Source organism: Budorcas taxicolor, chromosome 2, assembly GCF_023091745.1.
Source record: "Budorcas taxicolor isolate Tak-1 chromosome 2, Takin1.1, whole genome shotgun sequence".
In the NCBI taxonomy this organism is placed as follows: domain Eukaryota; kingdom Metazoa; phylum Chordata; class Mammalia; order Artiodactyla; family Bovidae; genus Budorcas; species Budorcas taxicolor.
The window spans coordinates 45,505,781-45,527,060 of NC_068911.1; the positions used below are offsets into that span (position 1 = coordinate 45,505,781).

The 21,280-nt window shown below is 37.0% G+C and overlaps 1 protein-coding gene across 1 annotated transcript in view; it reads right to left on the reverse strand.

Annotated features, from left to right (window-relative positions):
• Positions 1-21,280, reverse strand: part of TUBGCP5 (tubulin gamma complex associated protein 5) — a 57,549-nt gene that overhangs the window by 16,833 nt on the left and 19,436 nt on the right. Inside the window, exons 4-12 of the mRNA XM_052663481.1 lie at positions 17,434-17,530; positions 16,974-17,053; positions 16,454-16,589; positions 12,288-12,402; positions 5,319-5,408; positions 4,774-4,867; positions 4,046-4,292; positions 2,134-2,336; positions 869-984 (exon numbers count right to left, since the gene is read on the reverse strand). Coding sequence (XP_052519441.1) covers positions 869-984; positions 2,134-2,336; positions 4,046-4,292; positions 4,774-4,867; positions 5,319-5,408; positions 12,288-12,402; positions 16,454-16,589; positions 16,974-17,053; positions 17,434-17,530 — 1,178 coding nt within the window. The remainder of the gene's footprint in view (positions 1-868; positions 985-2,133; positions 2,337-4,045; positions 4,293-4,773; positions 4,868-5,318; positions 5,409-12,287; positions 12,403-16,453; positions 16,590-16,973; positions 17,054-17,433; positions 17,531-21,280) is intronic.

Here is a 21,280-nt window from a genome sequence, read left to right on the forward strand (position 1 = left end):
TTGCACTCATGAAATTAAAAGATGCTTGCTCCGTGGAAGAAAAGCTAGGGCCAAACTAGACAGCGTATTTAAAAGCAAAGACATCAAAAATAAAATAAAATAAAATAAAAGCAAAGACATCACTTTGCCTACAAAGGTCCATCTAGTCAAAGCTATGGTTTTTCCAGTAGTCATGTACAGATGTGAGAGTTGGACCATAAAGCAGGCTGAGTACCGAAAAATCGATGCTTTCTAACTGTGGTGCTGGAAAAGACTCTTGAGATTCCCTTAGACTGCAAGGAGATCAAACCAATAATTCTAAAGGAAATCAACCCTAAATTTTCACCAGATGGACTGATGCTGAAGCTGAAGCTCCAATACTCTGTTCACCTGATGTGAATAGCCAACTCATTGGAAAAGACTGATGCTGGGAAACATTGAAGGCAAAAGAAGAGGACGGCAGAGGATGAAATGGTTAGCTAGCATTACTGACTCAGTGGACATGAATTTGACCTAAGTCTCAGAGATAGTGAAGGACAAGGAGGCCTGGCGTTCTGCAGTCTATGGGGTGCAAAGTCACAACTTAGTGACTGAACAACAATTCATTTCAAAGGACTCGGTCTGCCTTTCACCATACCAACCATCCATAAACATATTATAATCCAAAAAATGCAATTTGCTAATACGGAAAGTTGTGAATTGACAAAACCTTGGAAAAAAATTTTTTGGCGGGTGGTACTTGATGTCTTCTATTTATATAAAAATGCAAGAGAACTTGCCTATGGTGACAACACAGCTCTATTACTGGAACTGTCCCCCACCCCCAGTACCATCTGAAGCTAATGGAAATATGGGGGAGAAGAGCCAATGTCTGGTGCACCTCCCTCACCTCTGGATGATGAACTCCCTGGCAGAGTCGCACAGGTGCCCATGCACGATCCACTCATCCACAGTCTGCAGGTAGGGCCGCACGGTCTCCACCCAGAGGGAGAACAGCAAAGAGACCTGAAGAGAGGCACATCCATTCTTAGAACTCCCTCATCCTTGGATAAGATGAGGCTCAAGCATTTCTGAAGCGCCTTTTAAAAAGTGATTCCTGTTTTTTTTTTTTTTTGCAACACTGGCCACGTGGGATCTTAGTTCCTCAACCTCGGATCAAACCACATCCCCTAAAGTGGAAGCACAGAGTCTTAACCACTGGATCACCAGGGAAATCCATCTACGTTTTTTGAAACAAAGTAAGAAATTAAAAACCCAAGATACATGCTATAAAATCCTTATGAAAAACCTCACCTAAATATAAGAAACCATATTGTTCATAACAGCACTTTCTTAGTAGTGAAAGTTACACAGGCACAACAGTTCTAAACTGGACAATCCAAACTCCATCCAAATAGTGCTATTAGCAAAATGTCCATTAACAACAAGGAAGTGATTTCATTCTACTATATATAGTTATTAATAAAAAAGAAAGTACAGAGATGAAAGAAATCAACTTCCTTTTAACTGAAATGCAGTACCAAAATGCTAAGGAAAAAAGGATCACATCAACAAACTAAAACACCTAAGTTATGTGCTGAAACAAACCTGGAGCTATCTACATCAAAGTCTCCAGTTAGATTTGCATTTTTAAATTATAGTAAAAAAAATATACTATCTTAACCAAAGTGCACAGATTGGCAGTTTTAAGTATACTCACACTGCTGTGAAATAGGCCTTTCTAATCTCTTGCATGACACCAAACTGAAACTATGTACCCATTAACTATCCTCTTTTCTCCTCTTCCCCAGCTCCTAGTAACCAACACTCTCATCCTCCTCTCTGTTTCTATGAGTTTGGCTGCTCTAGATACATCACATAATAAATTTGTATTTGTATTTAACAAAGGGTATGGTGAGTATCTATATCGAAGTCAGCTAGGTATTTTTCCCATCTTGCTTTTATGTTTTGCTCTATTTTTGCCACATTCATCTGGTGAGCTTGGCAATTATAGCTGAAAAGCTTGTTTTATGCAGCCTCAAATTTAGAAGCTAATTTAAAAACTCACAACTGTCTGACACACCAGTTTTACAAAGATCTACAACAGGCTATCCACCACTCTTATGCTGAGCAGAATGAGTCACACACAGTGGACTAGACGTGGGTCCCACTTACAGTTTGCTCAGAGGCTTCTCCAACATTGTCGTATTCAAGGATGGCTTTGTACAGGGTGTTGAGCAGATGAGATGCTCGGACAACATTTCGAGTGTCAGGTGGAACTTCTGCTACTCCAGTACTAAACACTTTGTGCAGAACTTTGAGTTGAGCCAATCGAGGTGACAACTTGTCCACCACTATTGCAAGAGTTACTGTAGTATCTGCAAATATCAAGAAATCAAACTCCTTAGCAAGGAAAAATATCTGCATCTGAAATGTGATATAAATGTTAAGCCACTTATGGAAAAGCATGGCACACTGGAGGATTTTTTTTTTTTAATTTACTTTTGGCTGCACTGGGTCTTTATTGCTGAATGCAACCTTCGTCTAGTTGCGCTAAACAAGGGGCTACTCTAGTTGTGGCTTCTCATTGGGTGTCTTCCCTTGTTGCAGAGCAATGGCTCTAGTGAGCACGAGCTTAGCTGCCCCACAGCGTGTGGGATCTTCCCAGACCAGCAACTGAACCTGTGTACACTGCACTGGCAAGCAGACTCTTAACCACTGGACCACGAGGTGAGTCCACGATGGTGGGTTTTAATCTCATGTTAGAAGGAGCTAATTTCCCCAAGAAAGAACTCCCTAAAAGAAGGAAAAGACAACTCAGCTGAAAAATAATTAAAGGAACCGACAATTCACAGAAGAGGAAATTCAAGCGATTCTCAAACATACAGAAAGATGTTCAACCTCACGAAAAAAAGACTGCAAAATAAAACTATACTGGGCAAATAAAACAGAGTATAGTGGGCTCCTGTTTCATTGAGGGGAGGCAGAAAAGGGTGATTAATAAGGGCAGCAAGAGCGAGTTCCCTGGTCAGGAACAGCTCTGAATCCTAAATATGGAGGTGGTAACACAAATCTACACATGTGGTAAAATACCAAAGAACTGAAGAAAGATTTACTTACCTCCTTGAAAAGCAAGCACCTGCAAAACTGGTGAAACCCATGTCAGGCCTGCAGACTAGTGATGGTACTGTGTCAACGTCAACTTCCTAGCTTTGATTACTCTATTTAAGTGTCAACACGAACGATGCTGGGTGAAGTGAACATGGAACCTCGATGTACTGTTTTTTACAATAGTCGCATATAAATATTAAGGGAGAAAAACTTGCACTGGGCTACCATTTTCACCTAACATACTGGTGAAGATCCAAAAGTTTGATAACACACTGCTGACAAGACTGAACAAATGCATACTCATATATATTGCCAGCAAGGGTGTAAAGTTATTTATCTACACTGCCACGGAGGACAATGTGACAGTAACTACTAAAGTCACATAAGCCATCACATACCTTCTGACTCAGCAATTTCACTCTAAGAATTTGTGCTATAGATAACTTGCTATACATGTGCACAATCACTGATATGTAAGTGGTTATCACTGAAGCTGGCAACAGGAAAGGATCAGACACAGCCCAGATGTCCGTGAAAAGGGTACTGGTCTATGATACATCCATACGACAAAATGCTCAGTTGGTTAAAAAAAAAAAAAAGGAATGAGGAGGCTCTTTAATTAAATACTTGTATGATTTAATTCTCAAAATTTAAATTGAAAACAATCTGAAGACAGTAGTGAAAAGACTACTAGGCCTGTGGATATGAATATGTATTGCTTTTATATGTTTAAATTATACCTGGAAGGATGCTCAAGAAATGGATCACTTGGTTGCCTCTGGACTGGGGAACCAGTATAGGAGGAAAAATTTTTGCTGTAAATCTTTCTATACTGTTTGGATTTTTAGAGATATGAATGGCTTAAAAATACAAATTTAAAATAATTTAAAAAAATGAGTGTATTCAGGACAATTACTTATTTGCCATGTAAATTTCAAATCTTCTATCAATTATTAAAGGAGGAATATTTAAATACCATTATTGATGATGCACTTCTCAATTTCTGCAAGTTCCTCTTTGAAATTAATGAAGTATTTGTATAGGGCCCACATGAAAGCCTGGTATGTTCTAAAAGGTGCTTCTGTTGACTTCTTAGGAACAGAACCATTTCCAGGTAACATGCTTTCAGAACTATGCCCCATGACTTCATCAATGAATTCCTGGAGTCGAAACACAACCTGGCCATATGCTGCGATTTGTTCTAGCACTGACCGTAAACAGCTCTACAACAGAAGCAAACCACAATGATTTATAGTCAGACTTCTACAGGAATTCTAATGAGTATTTTCCTCACTATAAAATATTTCTTTTGTGACTGCTTGAAACCGTATGCTTATCAAAAGACAAAGTAATAGAGTAAATATTTAGTTTTATATTCAGAGGAAACAGCATAAGTATTAAATTGTATATGATATAGAACTGTGGCTTACACTGTTTCAAAACACACAAACAAAAGGTATATGTACTACAGGCAAAAAGTTACAGTAGATAGCTTTCCCAATACGAAATGACAGAAAATACAAAGCTACATATGAATACCACAAACAATATTAAAGAATTCTCCAAGCATTCTAAAGATACAAACAATTTTGCCTTCTGAAACTCAAATACATTTAGTAGTTAATTTCAATATTGGAAAATGTTATAAAATTACATTACCATGGTTTATATAAATCTTAATTACAACAAGCACAAATAACTTACATGTGTCAAATGAGTTACTATAATATTGTTCCTCACAGTTACTTTTCCATCAGTCAACTGAAATATAAAGAGCTTTTTTACCCCTGAAAGTAACCTGAAATGAAATAAAAAGATGAATATAAGTCTAAAAAAATATTCACTACAGTAATGTCTAGGAAATTTAAATAAAGATTCTGAAGAGAAAGGTGAGGGAGGGCAAAGAGGTAAGATAATTAGAAAATAAAAGACACCAGTCTTTTTATCTATTTTAAGACTCAACATATTCCAATTTCGTCTTTAAAAAAGTCCAAAACAGTGTTGTTAAAACATTTCCTCACACAGGTGATGGTCAAAACACATCTTCCCACTTTTGAGAACCAGAATCTAGAAATCTCAGCAGGTAACAGCACTAGATTAGGTGCCTGAGGACCTGTTTTGGGTTCAAATCTAATGGCCTGTTTTTAATATGCATGTGAAATACCCTCAAACATCTTTCTTTGAAAAACCAAAATTCTGCTTCTTATTAATAAAGTCTTTAGACTATGAATTAGGTTAATGGATCTTACCATAGGGTTTCCCGAATAACCTGTGTTTCAGTAACAAAAACTCTGTCATCTGGAACATATAACGGGTCACTGCTGTACAAATGTTGGTCCCTATTAGATAACAAACATCAAATGCCAATGAAAAGATGTCTTATTAAGTAAAGTTAGAAGTCTCAAAGAATATAAGTAATTTATTAGCAATTTAACAAGTATTTGATAAGCTAATAAACATAACACGCTTTAATTTTCCTCCCATATTCATTTTCACAAGTTAACTGAAATACTCTCAGAGAAGCACTTTCAGAGTATTTCTGTTCTGTTTATTGCTGACTTAAGCAAATATTTAAAATTATGTATTGTTGTTTTGGGAAAAATTATTAACTATTTTTACAGTAAGTGCATGAAAATAGAAATCAAATAATATATACCAATCAATCCACTTTGAAAATAAGCAAATCAAAGACTATAGTTAAATAATAACTTCATTATGAAATTAAATTAAATAATAAAGTAATTACTTAAAAGCTAAATTTATCAATTCAATTAAAACTGACAAAAATTTCAAGAAAATTTGAGATCTGTTTTCCCTTCTCACTTGGCTGCCTTGGGAACAAACCCTTTTCTGCTGCAACCTTGGTGTTTCAGAATTTGGCATGCTGCTTGTTAAGCGAATAGACCTAGTCAGTCGAGGAAATGACCACAGGATAAGCGGCAAGTGTAAAGTGTTATGAAGAGTAAGTGACTCAGGAGAGTGGCCAAGATGGCAGAGTAGGACCTTAAGCTAATAATATCCTCTCATAAGCACATCAAAATGACACCTACTGCAGAAAGAAAGCCTGATGAAAAGCACTGGAACATACCAGTATTAAATAAATATTAAGTAAATATTACTTAACATTAAGTAAATATTAAATAAAGAACCACAAGACAGGTAGGAAAGGTAGATCTGCAGTATGATCAAATCCATTTAACCCCTAGGTAGGTGACCCACAAACTGGAGAATTATTACAGAGGTTCTCCCACACATGAGCCTTTGCTGGATGCCTGGCACCAGAAAGAAGAGAACATTTAGCTTCAAAGGCTAGTGGCTTCAAAGGCTACACGATCTCTGTAACCTTGAGGGAAACAGAGACTTCATTCTTAAAGACACACACAAAATCTCAAGCAGACCAAGACTGGGAACAAAAGTAGCAATATGATAGGAACCTGGGCCAGACCTACTTGCTGGTCGTGGAGGCGGGAGATGGTTGGTGGCTCACACTGGGGACAGACACTGGTGGTGGATATATAAGGGAGCATTCACCTGCATAAGCTCTCGTGGAGGCTGACATTTTGGCACCAGGACCTGGCCCTAGCCAACAGCCTATAGACTCCAGGGAGTGCAGGGACACCTCAAGCAAAATAACAAACAGAGCAGGGATACAGTCTCACCCACCAGGAGACAGGCTACCCAAAGACTTCCACTTCCTGAGCCCATAGCCACTTCTATACATGCTCTAAGATATGACCCTGCCAACAAGAGGGACAAGACCCAGTTCTACTCACCAGGGGGCAGGCACCAGCCCATCCTGCAGGAAGCTTGCACAAGCCTCTAGACCAGCCTCACCCACCAGGGGACAGACATCACAAGCAAGAAAACCACAGTCCTGCAGCCTGTAGACTGAGTCCACAAATGCAAGCCAGACAACACCCTGGGACCAGCTGGCCCCTGGCCCTTGTATGCTAAGAGGGGAGTGCACTATTGGGGCACACAGGACATTTCCTACACAGGGCCACTTCTACAAGGCTGAGAAATGTAACCAAGGTACCACATTCATAAAAATATAAATACCAATGTAAACAAAATGAGGTGACAGAGGGAATATGTTTCAGATGAAGGAATAAGATAAAACCCCATAAGAGTAAGTGACATAGAGATAGAAAATTCATCCTAGAAAGAGTTAAAAGTAATGACTGTAAAGATGATCAAAGGATGTGAAAGGAGAATGGATGTACAGAGAAAGAAATTAGAAGTTTTTAGGAAAAAAGTGAGAAAATATAAGGAACAACCAAAGAGAACTGAGAAATACAGTAACTGAAAACTACGCTAGAAGAAATCAACAGCAGACTATATGAGGCAGAAAAACAGATCAGTGAGCTGGAAGACAGAGTAGTAGAAATCACTGCTGCTGAACAGAAAAAAGAATAAAATGATAGGAGATCCGTTTTTAAGAGACCTTTGGGACAACATCAAGTGTGCTAATATTTACAGGATAGAGGCCCCAAAAAGAGATGAGAGTAAAGGGCTTGAAAAAAATATTTGAAAACTTTCCTACTTGGGAACGGAAACAGTCACCCAAGTCCAAGAAGCACAGTTTCCTATGGGATTAACTCACAGAGGAACACACCAAGATATATTATAATCAAAATGACAAAAAGTTAAAGATAGAGTATGAAAAGGAACACTCGAAAAGCAACAACAACATACAGGGAACTCCTATATGCTATCAGCTGATTTTTCAACAGAAAATCTGCAAGGCAGAAGGGAAGAGAATACAAAGGCACGGTATCTAAAATGCATTTGAAATTAACAGATTTTAAAACAAGCATGTATGTATACAGACTGCTATACAAAAACCTCATGGTAACTGCAAAACAAAAATCTATAATAGGCATACACAAAAAAAGGAAAAAGATATCCACACATAACATTAAAGACAGTCATCAAATCATAAGAGAACAAAAGAAAGGGGGAAAAAAAGACCTACAGAAACAAATCCAAAACAGTTAATAAACTGGCAATAGAAACATATATATTGATAATTACCTTAAACGTAAGCAGACTAAATGCTCCAACCAAAACACACAGTCTGAATGAACAGGTACAAAAACAGGACCTATATACATTCTGCCTACAAGAGACTTGCTTCAGATCTAGAGACACATACTAAAAGTGATGGGATGCAAAAAAGTATTCCATGAAAATGGAAATCAACACAAAGTTGATGTAGCAATACTTATATGAAACAAAACAGACTTTAAAATAAAGAGTTACAAGAGTCAAAATAGGACACTACACAATGACCAAAAGATCTATCCAATAAGATATAATGGCTGCGTAAACATATACGCAACCAACATAAAAGTATCTGAATGTACAACTAAAATGTTAACAAATCTAAAAGGAGAACTGGTAGCAACCCAATAATAATGGGAGCTATTAATACCCACTTATATTAATGGACAGAGCATCCTTACAGAAAATAAATAGGGAAACATAGGCCTTAAGTTACACATTACAGTAGATCACCTTACTGATATTTATAGAACATTCCATTTGAAAGCAGGAGAACACACATTCTTTTCAACTGCAAATGGAACATTCTCCAGGACAGATCACATGCTGGGCCACAAAGCAAGACTCGGTAAATTAAATCAAAATCATACCAAGCATTTTTTTCAACCACAATGCTATGAGGAAAAAAAAGCTGCAAAAAAAAAAAAAAAAAAAAAGTGGATCATGGGTCATTGATGAAATCAATGAGGAAATAAAAAAATACCTGGAGACAAATGAAAACACAAATATATTAATCCAAAGTCTATTTACTGGACATAGCAGTTCTAAGACAAATGTTTACAGTGATACAAACCTAACTCAGGAAGAAAGAAAAGTCTTGAACAACCTAACCTTGCACCCAAAGGAACTAGATTAAAAAGACAAGCAAATAAAACACAAAGTTAGTAGAAGGAAAGAAACCATAAAATAAATGTTAACAGATCTAAAAGAAGATACTGACAGTAACACAATAATGATGGGAGACTTTAAATAAATGAAATAGAGACAAAGAAATAAAAAAGACCAATGAAACTAAGAGCTAGTTCCTTGAAAAGATAAACAAATTTGACACGCCTCTATTTAATCACTCAGTGGAGGAAAAACACACACACACACAACCACAACAAAACAGAGAGAAGGCCCAAATCAATAAAGTCAGAAATGAAAAAGGAGAAGTTAAAACTGACACCATAGAAATATGAAGGGTAATGAGAAAATACTATGAGCAACTATATGCCAACAAAACAAACAGCCTAGCAGGAATGGACAAGTTCCTGGGAATGTACGATCTCCCAAGACTGAATCACGAAGAAACAGAAAGCATGAACGAACAAACATCCAGTAATTAAGCTGAATCAGTACTCAGAAAAAGTCCCAACAAACAAAAGACCAGGACCAGATGGCTTCACAGGTGCGTTCCATCAAACACTTAGAGAAGAGTTAACATCTATCCTTCCGAAACTATACCAACAAAATTGCAGAGGAAGCAACGTTTCTGACCTCACTCTATGAAGCCACCATCACCCTAATACGACAAAGATATCACACAAAAAAAGAAAATTACAGGCTATCATCTGATGAACACAGCTTATTAATACAAAAGTCCTCAACAAAATACTAGCAAACCGACTTGAACAATGCATTTAAAGGATCATATATCATGATTAAGTAGTATTTATTCCAGGGATACAAGAGATTTCTCAGTATCTGCAGATCAGTCAATGTGATACACCACATTAAAAAACTGAAAAATAAAAACCATATGATCATCTCAATAGATGAAGAAAAAATCTTTGATAAAGTTCAACATCAAAATATGATAAAAACTCTTCAGAAAGTGGGCATAAAAGGAACACACCTTAACATAATAAAAGTCATATTATAACATCATACTCAAAGATGAAAAATTGAAAGCATTCCTCTAGGATAAGGAAAAAGACAAGGATGTTCACTCTTGCCACTTTTATTCAACATAGTTTTGAAGTCCTAGCTATGGCATTCAGAGAAGAAAAAAATAAAAGGAATCAAAATTGGAGAAGAAGTAAAACTGTCACTGTTTGCAGATGACATGATGCTATATATAGAAACTCCAAAAGATGCCCCCAGAAAACTACTAGAGCTTATCAATAAATTCAGTAAAGTTGCTGGATACAAAATTAATATACAGAAATATGTTGCATTTCTATACACTAGCAACAAAATGTCAGAAAGAGAAAGTAAGGCAACAATCCCATTTACCATTGCATCAAAAAGACTAAAATATTTAGGAATAAACCCAGTTAAGGAGGCAAAAGATCCGTACTCTGAAAACTATAAAGATGTTGATGAAAGAAATTTAAAACAACTCAAACAGCTGGAAAGATATACAGTGTTCTTGGATTGGAAGAATCAATATTGTTAAAATGACCATACTACCCAAAGCAATCTACAGGTTCTATGCAATCCCTATCAAATCACCCATGGCATTTTTCACAGAACAAAAGTCTTAAAATTTGTATGGGAAGACAAAAAGACCCAAAATAGCCAAAACAATCTTGAGAAAGAAAAATGGAGCTGGAGGACTTCAGACTATACTACAAAGCTACAGTAATCAAAACAGTATGATACTGACATAAAAATGTACATACAGATCAATGGAACAGGATAGAAAGCCAAGAAATATAACCACACATTCATGGTCAATTAATCTACAACAAAGGAGATAAGAATAAACAATGCAGAAAACCAGTCTTTTCAATAAGTGGTGCTTGGAAAACTGGATAGCTGATGTAAAAAAATGAAATTAGAACATTCTGTAACACCATATACACAAAGAAACTTAAAATGGATAAAAGACCTGAGTATAAGATATGACATCATAAACTCATAGAAGACAACATATTGAAATATTCTCAGACATAAATCCCAGCAATATTTTGTTGTATCTGTCTCCTACAGTAAAATAAAAACAGAAACCAACAAATGATACATAATTAAATTTAAAACCTTTTGCACAGCAAAGGAATGCATAAACAAAACTAAAAGACAACTGAGCAAATGGGAGGAAACATTTGCAAATAAAGCAATTGACTGGGGGTTGATTTCCAAAATCTATAATCAGCTCCTACAGCTTAGTATAAAAAAATGAACAAAACATCAAAAAATGGGAAGAAAACCTAAACAGATATTTCTCCAAAGAAGATACATGGTTGGGCAACAGACATATGAAAAGATGCCCAATACTACTAATTATTAGAGAAATGCAAAACAAAACTACAATGAGGCATCAGATCATACCATTTAGAATGGCCATCATTAAAAATTCTACAAATAATAAATGTTGGAGAGGGTGCAGAGAAAAAGAACCCTCTTCCACTGGTGGTGGGAATGCAAACTGCTGCAGCCACTAAAGAGAGCTGTATAGAGGTTCCTTATAAATTAACAACAGAGTTACCATATGATCCTGCATTCCACTCCTGGGCATATATCCACAGAAAACTCTAATTTGAAAAGATACATGTACTCCAATGTTCATAGCAGTAGACTATTTACAATAGTACAAGACATGGAATAGTCTAAGACATGGAATCAACCTACATATCCATTGACAAATGAATGGATAGAGATGTGGTACACACATACACACTAACTGGAATATTATTCGACCATAAAAAAAAAATCATCATCTGCAGCAGCATGGATAGACCTAGAGATTAACATACTAAGTGAAGTAAGTAAGAAAGCCAAATGCAAATATCATATGATATCACTTATATATGGAATATAAACAAAAAAAGATGCAAATGAACTTATTTATAAAACAGAAATGTACTCATAAGCATAGAAAACAAACTTACAGTAACCAAAGGGGATAGCAGGGGGGAGGGCGGAGATACATCAGGAATTTAGGATTAATATATATACAGGTAAACAAGAACCTACTATATAGGACAGGGAACTATATTCAACATCTTGTAACAACTCAGTGGAAAAGACTCTGAAAAAAATATATACATACACACATGTAATGTCTGTATGAATAACTGTATACCTGAAACTAATACAACACTGTAAATTAAGTATACTTCAATTTTTAAAAAGTTTAAGGAACTACTTGATTTAAATCACAACTCAAAACCAAATTTAAAACATAAAGTTTCTTCTATCAACACATGAAATGAAAACTAACTTCTTACCAGACAGTAGCTAGATTGGAATGCAAATGTAAACTATGAGGAAATCTTGAGGACCTGACTGTCCAATACTGATGGACTACATGCTGTTCCAACCAGCTTCGGACATCTGGCTCATCTAGTGGAAAGAAATTTAGTTACATTTAAGTTATAAGAGTTAAGAAAAGAATACTCGATCAACTTTGCTATGATAGCCAGACTTAGGATTCCATTCAAATATTCAATTGAAAAAAGCTCTTTAAAATAACAGATATCTGACATTTATATATATATATATATATAAAAGCAGTTAAAACTATAAAGAGACATATATATAATTTAATTAATGTCATTGCTACAAATTAAAAAAGTTACTCAATCTTAAAATGACCCCATGAATAAAAAAACACAAACAGTATATTTGAATAGTTTAATAATCATGAAAGACATTGAAATGGTAACTAAAGATATTTCCAAGCACCCCCAAAGCCTCAGGACTAGTACTAAGCTTTGAAGGATTAGCCATCTTATACAGATTGGTGCAGAAAACAGAAAAAGGAAAAGCTACCTAACATTATGAGGCTAATATAACCTTGCTTCTAAAACCAAATGAAAACATAATATGAGAAAGTAACTCATCAAAGAATAAAGATTAAAAATTTCCATTTAAAAAAAGCTAACAAATAAAATAAATAAATAAATTAAAAAAGCTAACAACCCAATCCCACGACGTAGTCAAAAGAAGTTTAGCTTAGGAATACAATAATGATTCACTATCAAAAAAATCTATCAGTAAAGTAGTAGAGGAAAATAGATGAATTATAGAATTACCTCACAGATAAAGAACTGCATTTGATAAAGTTTAATATTTATTGATGATTAAAGACTCCCAGAAAAACGGGAATAATAGTCTTAATTTTGCAAAGGCCACATATCCAGAACCTATGCCAAAACCATCACACTTAACTACAGAATTTCATGGGCAACCTTCTTGGGATAAAAACCACGCCAGGAAATCCAGGCCCATTGCTACTGCTTCCTCTGCAGACTAGAGGGCTGGCCAGAAAAGAGACATGGTTAACATTTCATTAATAGGAATATTAAGAACTAGTAGTGGATAAAACTGTCAATATTTGCAAAGAATACGGATCATCTATTAAAAAAACAATATTTTGTGAATTAACAATATATAATTAATACAAGAGTTCAGCAAGAATGCTGGGAAAAAAAACAATTTACAAAAACCAAGTGTCCCCTTATGTCAGCAATAAATAAAACAAAAAAAGACACTATTAACCATAACAACTATTAACACACATAGAAATCAACAAATAACTTAAGATATTGACAAAGAAAATTTCTAAAATCTAGTAAGACATAAAAGAATTAGAATACAGATATTTCCACAGAAAAGATGTCAAATCTCCCCAAGCTAAAATACATAAATTCAATGCAATCCCAATAAAAATCACAGGTGGATTTTTTTTTCCAGCTGGATTTTTATAAAAGAACTTACCAAACTGCTCCCAAAATGTCTACAGAAGAATGACGTCTACAAATAGCTAAGCCAATTTTGAAAAAGAGTAAAGGAGGTGAAGGGAAAACCTGCCTTCTGTGTGCTGAAACACATTATAAAGACATAAACAGTCTGTGCTTCCACAACTCACACTCAGGACAAAGAACTGAATGTTCAGAAATAAGTGTATCAATATACAATAATTTTAGAACCACAAAGCAATGTGGAAAGAATGGACTCTTCACTAGACACTGCTGAGAAATTTGCTCCTGACAGTGGAGAAAAGTAAGCTGTTCTTCATTTCATATATAAGAGAAGATCTGGTGGTCACTGAAGAGCTACACAAAAGCTATAAAAAAGCAAAGAGAAGGAAAATACAGGGGAATGTTTTCATAAAGAAAAATATCAAGGTCTAAATTCTAACCATATCATGAAAAATTCACAGATTTAAGTACAATAAAATATTTTAAAAAATCAGATTCTGTTTGAAGGATACCATGAAAATGTTAACAGGTGACTAAGGGAAGAAAATAGCAATGTATAAAACCTTGGAATTACTATCTGTATATAAAGAACTCTGATTGGAGGGGATGGGCAGGAAGGACATGAAACTCCAAAGAAAAGCAAGGAAAGGACATCAATGGACACATCATATAAGGGGCAAGCCTGAGGGAACAAGGGATCCAAAGTACTTATCCTGAGTAGTTAGACAAACACAAATGAAAACAGCAAACTAAATCAAAGTGGGTGATCTAATCAAGTAGGGATGAAACTGTGGGCCATGGCCATAAAATGGGCATGGCACCAGGAAGAAGGGGAGAAGGTAGCTCAGGCCTATCAACAAGAGAAGCAGTAATACAAGTGTGGTGTTGCAAACTGCAGTATCCTATGTAGCCATTAGAGCAACAGAAAAAATGTTCACAGAGCAACGTGGACAGATTAAAACAGTTAAATTTAAAAAAAAAAAAAAAAAAAAAAGATTCTACAAATTGGAAAAAAAAAAAAATAAAAAAAATAAAACAGTTAAATGGAGTGAAAGAACAGAGGCTACACACAGCGCATTATCAGCATGTAATTTAAAAATAAAATACAACCAATCGACACAATGTACTTTAGAAGACCTCAACATGTTTGAGAACAGATATCAAATACATTAGAAGAGGTTGTCACTAGGCTGGCAGAGAAAGCGGAGTGAGAATCAGAAAGAGCAGATGAGCAGAAATAAGCTAAACCAAAAGGCCCTGCACAGGCTGCTTGTTCATGACACTGAGCTGATTAATCCACATTCTGCCCTAAAGGTCCAATTCAATAATGAAAAAGAAAGGTAAGAGAAAAGAAACCAGAAAATTGTTAGCATGCTAAACCAGTTTTAACTACTTTATGTGCATTTGGCAAGATTCAGGTACAATGAACAGGGCCAGGTCAGAGGTCCCAGCTTCTGGAGTTAGCTTCACAGCTGTGTACACGAGAAAACCATTATAATCACATCTTTGTTTTTTATCTATAAAATGAGAAGTAGGAGTAGTTGTTCTAATCTCTAAGGTTGTTTCTAGCTCTTTCTAGATTCTACCAAATCAAACTTTTTCACTAAAAACTGAAAAAGCATTAAAATTTAAATTGTGTAAGATATTTTTCTTTTATTTAGTCACTAACTTTAGAACCTTTTGATGAAGGTGAAAGACAGTGAAAAAGCTGGCTTAAAACTCAATGTTCAAAAAACTAGGATCATGGCATCTGGCCCCATCACTTCATGGCAAATAGGTGGGGAAACAATGGAAACAGTGACAGACTTTATTTTCTGGGGCTCCAAAATCACTGCTGGAGGGTGACTGCAGCCATGAAATTAAAAGACGCTTGCTCCTTGGAAGAAAAGCTATGACCAACCTAGACAGCATATTAAAAAGCAGAGACATCATCTGTCTAGTTAAAGCTATGGTTTTTCCAATAGTCATGTATGGATGTGAGAGTTGGATCATAAAGAAGGCTGAGAGCTGAAGAATTGATGCTTTCAAACTGTAGTCCTGGAGAAGACTCTTGAGAGTTCCTTGGACTGCAAGGTGATCAGACCAGTCAATCATAAAGGAAATCAATCCTGAAAATTCATTGGAAGGACTGATGCTGAAGCTGAAGCTCCAATACTCTGGCTACCTGATGCGAAGAGCAAACTCACTGGAAAAGACCCTGATGTTGGGAAAGAGTGTAGGCAAGAGGAGAATGGGATGATAGAGGATGAGATGGTTAGATGGCATGACTGACTCAATGGACATGAGTTTGAGCAAACTCCGGGAGACAGTGAAGGACAGGGAAGCCTGGCGTGCTGCAGTCCATGGAGTCGCAAAGAGTTGGACACGACTGAGCAACTGAATAACAACTTTATCAAAGCCAATCTTTCTTCAGTATAAATATAAACAAACCATTTAAGACTAACAAAGTTCTCAGACCTATTAAAAAAAGACCAAAACTGCACTGTAAATGCCTTTTCAACATTAATTCTATAGAGCTATAATACTTATAATGCATTACAGAAGATCTGCCAATGGTTTAAAAAGGTTTGTTTTATTAGGAAGGCAGAGCTTACCAATGTTATAAATCACATGGGACTGATTCTCAAAGCCTGCCTTTCCTTTCAGAGAATTCTATTAGAGAGATGCCAGCATTCGAGAACACAGAGTACCTTTCCAGATGACTCGAGGTCCCAGTTTTCTGTTTTGATCTTGTTCTTCTAAGGGTGTCCTGTCCACCTGAATCCCAGAGTCCTCTCGGCTTAAGGACTGTTGATCATTTTCATCTTCACTTTCTTCAGACCAATTCTGATTAAAAGAAGGAAATAAACCTTAACCTTAGAGCACCTAACAAATGGACCTATTCAGATTATGAAAATTTCAGAAAGAAAAGCAAAAACTGTATCAAGTGAAACTTTTAATACATGTTGAAAGTTACTATTACAGGATGGAATTATTTCTGGTGGCAAAAATCCCTAGATTTACAGCTGCTTCAGGGATACATATATTCATTCTGATCAACTTTCCAGTCCCAGTTTTTTGGTGCAAAATCTTAATAAAAATTCCATAATAAACTACTCTAATTTAGTGGAGTGTTCCTAGTTTAGATATGTTACTATAAGGCAGAAGGACCCATAAAAATAATCTAAATAACCTGGGATGTATTTATACAGCAAAACTACTGCCACTCACCGGTGTGTTTACATTTGGGCCAAGGTCAATCTCTTCACCTTCCATCAAGTATTTTCCCCAGTCAAAATCATCCTTCTTTTCTAAAATATAACAGAAGAATCTCATCAGTTTTATCAGAAATATATGGCAAAGAAACTCCAAATTATAGTAAAAAGTTTAGTAAACTCAAAATAAAACACACTTGAGAAATTAAAGTTCAAAAATACTGACAATAAATTGACATTCTAATATATTTAAAATTTTAATTTTTTATCTTCAGTTCTGATTTTTCTCTTTATATAACTGAAAGTAGTTTAACTTACAAAGTCATAGTTTATATTTTATATGAAAATTTACAATTACAATTGCACTTAAAGACAATAGAAATATTTATTTCATACATTTATTGACAGCTTTTTATAAACTCTCAATGTCTAGTAATTATATCATAAAACAATATCTCTCTTATTTGGTAACATACCCATTTCTTTATCTCTTGGTGTTTCCACATAATTGCTGTTCGAAGGAGAATCAGACAGACAGAGAAGAAGTGACAGTATGGAATAATGTACATCTGTCTTTAAAACAAGAAATGAAAAATATGAATCACTGAGGTTGGTAAGAGCTTTCTAAACCAGTTTGAGTAAGTAAAACTTCACCCTGGGACTTCCCTGGACATCCAGTAGTTAAGACTTGGAACTTCCACTGCTGGGGGAATGGGTTTGATCCCTGGGTGAGGAACTAAGATCCTGTATGCCAATTTGGTGCAGGCCCCTCCCTCAAAAAAAGAACAGATTACCTCATGACAGTTCTGTCCTCAATTTTTTTGTGTGCATCAAGAAAACAATCATACCTAAATAAATCTCAATCTCTAAACTTGCTTTTATAGTTCAAACATGTACAGATAGAGGAACCTGTGAAATAATGCACTACGTGAATCATAATGAGGAACTGTCAGACAAACCTAAACTGAAGGACAAGCTACCGAATAATTAGCCTGCTCTCTTCAATAATGTCAAGGTCAGAAAAAAAATGGTGAGGAATGTTCTGGATCAAAGGATACCAACTGGTGAACCTGAACAAAAAGTAGACAGATGTTCCTTTTACTATTTTTCAACTTCTATACTTTTTTAAAATTTAAATTGTATTTATAAAAATCACATTTAAAAAGGTGTCAAAGTTAAAAACACTCCAAATAAGCAAACTATGCATGGAAACTATGCACTATAAACTATGCATGGAAAGGAGAGAGGAAATGAATTAAATTCAAGGAATGGAAGGGAAGTTTCAGGTGACCTCTCCCTATTATATAATGTGTGGTACTTCATGTATATCTTCATAGGGTTTACCATAATTATAACTAAATAGCTATTCAATAACTACTTGAGTAGTGATGATCATGCATTGCTTATTCTGTATTCCTACAACCCAGTGACACCAGGGACACAGAAGGCACTTGGTAAACTTCCCTAGGTATAAGGCAATGTATGGCTAATAAGACTACAAGAGCTGCCTCTTTTTAGATAATTTCTCTGCTTGGAAATGCCTTAACTTCCTTTAACCAAAAAAAGAAAAACAAAAAATGAAACTTTAATTCCGTAGAGAAAAGTGGTCTAAAATGTAAATACTTGAAGAAAATAACTCCCAATATATAAATCTATTATTTTGTGGTAATCACTTACGTCAGATTGCTTATTCTGAAAGAACTCTGTACACCTGAAACTACAGTTTCATGTATTAGTAATAACATACTGATGATATTAAGGAAAAAAGAATGCTGCTAAGTTAGGACTCTGGAAGTTAACATTTAGATGACACAGGAGACTGTCTAAGATGGTGGATCGGGAAGCTCATCTCCTACAGGCACACCAAAATTGCACCTATTTACAGAGCAACTTATAGTGAGAATGATGGCTCAGTGGTGAAGAATCTGCCTACCAACACAGGAGATGCAGGTTCAATCCCCGGGTCAGGATGATCCCCTGGAGAAGAAAATGGCAACCCACTCCAGTATACTTGCCTGGGAGATTCCACGGACAGAAGAGCCTGGTGGGCTACAGTCCATGGGGTTGCAGAAGAGTCAGACATGACTTAGCAACTAAACAACAACAATTGGTGAGAATGTCCCTGCAGGCTAGCAGAAAAGATCTTCTACAACTAAAAAAACAAAGAAGGAATCACAATGAGATGGGTAAGAGAGGTGGGGACATGGCATAGTCAAGATCCATGCACCCAGTTAAAATTATCCTCCCACGAATGGGAGTTCTCCCCAAGGAGTGAGGGGTCTGAGCCACACATCTGGCTCTACAGCCTTGGAGCTCTGCACCGGGAAGATGAGCCTCTAGAACTTTTGGCTTTGAAGGTCAGTAAAGCTTATATTCACGGGCAGCTGTGACGGTGCACAAGTGCAGCCGAGAGGAGTAACCCCATGTCCGAGGCCAGGGGCAGAAGCCGGGAGGACCCCATGCCCAAGGGGTGGTGGCCAAGAGGAGCTACCCCACGTCCGAAGTCAGGGGCCATGGCCCAGAGTGCCAGGCTACGACGGCGCAGGAATGGCTGAGGGGAGCTATCCCATGTCTGAGGTCGGGGCGGCTATTGAGAGGAGCTACCCCCCGCCCCTGGGCGGTGGCCAGGAGGAGCTACCTCACACCTAAGGAGCAGTGGCTGCACGGGCGCAGGAGGGCCTAGAGGAGCTACTCCATGTTCAAGGTCAGGAGGGGTGGCTGTGAGGAGATACCCCTCCTCCAAGGTAAGGAGCAGTGGCTGTGCTTTGCTGGAGCAGCCGTGAAGAGACACCCCATGCCCAAGGTAAGAGAAACCCAAGTAAGAAGGTAGGTGTTGCAAGAGGGCATCCGAGGGCAGACACACTGAAACCATACTCACAGAAAACTAGTCAAGTCAATCTAATCACACTAGGACCACAGCCTCCTCTAACTCAATGAAACTAAGCCATGCCCTGGGGCGTCACCCAAGACAGGCGGGTCATGGTGGAGAGGTCTGACAGAATGTGGTCCACTGGAGAAGGGAATGGCAAACCACTTCAGTATTCTTGCCTTGAGAACCCCATGAACAGTATGAAAAGGCAAAATGATAGGATACCAAAAGAGGAACTCCCCAGGTCAGTAGGTGCCCAATATGCTACTGGAGATCAGTGGAGAAATCAGTGGAGAAACTCCAGAAAGAATGAAGGGATGGAGCCAAAGCAAAAACACCACCCAGTTGTGGATGTGACTGGTGATAGAAGCCAGGTCCGATGCTGTAAAGAGCAATATTGCATAGGGACCTGGAATGTTAGGTCCATGAATCAAGGCAAATTGGAAGTGGTCAAACAGGAGATGGCAAGAGTGAACATCAACATTCTAGGAATCAGCAAACTAAAATGGACTGGAATGGGTGAATTTAACTCAGATGACCATTGTATCTACTACTGCGGGCAGGAATCCCTTAGAAGAAATGGAGTAGCCATCATGGTCAACAAGAGTCTGAAATGCAGTACTTGGATGCAATCTCAAAAATGACAAAATGATCTCTGTTCGTTTTCAAGGCAAAACATTCAATATCACAGTAATTCAAGTCTATGACCCAACCAGTAATGCTGAAGTAGCTGAAGTTGAACGGTTCTATGAAGACCTACAAGACCTTTTAGAACTAACACCCAAAAAAGATGTCCTTTTCATTATAGGGGACTGGAATGCAAAACTAGGAAGTCAATAAACACCTGGAGTAACAGGCAAATTTGGCCTTGGAATGCGGAATGAAGCAGGGCAAAGACTAATAGAGTTTTGCCAAGAGAACGCACTGGTCATAGCAAACACCCTCTTCCCACAACACAAGAGAAGACTCTACACATGGACATCACCAGATGGTCAACACCAAAATCAGACTGATTATATTCTTTGCAGCCAAAGATGGAGAAGCTCTATAGAGTCAGCAAAAACAAGACCGGTAGCTGACTGTGGCTCAGATCATGAGCTCTTTTTTGCCAAATTCAGACTGAAATTGAAGAAAGTAGGGAAAACCACTAGACCATTCAGTTATGACCTAAATCAAATCCCTTATGATTATACAGTGGAAGTGAGAAATAGATTTAAGGGACTATATCTGATAGGGTGCCAGATGAACTATGGACTGAGGTTCGTGACATTGTACAGGAGACAGGGATCAAGACCATCTCCATGGAAAAGAAATACAAAAAAGCAAAATGGCTGTCTGGGGAAGCCTTACAAATAGCTGTGAAAAGAAGAGAAGCAAAAAGCAAAGGAGAAAAGGAAAGATATAAGCATCTGAATGCAGAGTTCCAAAGAATAGCAAGAAGAGATAAGAAAGCC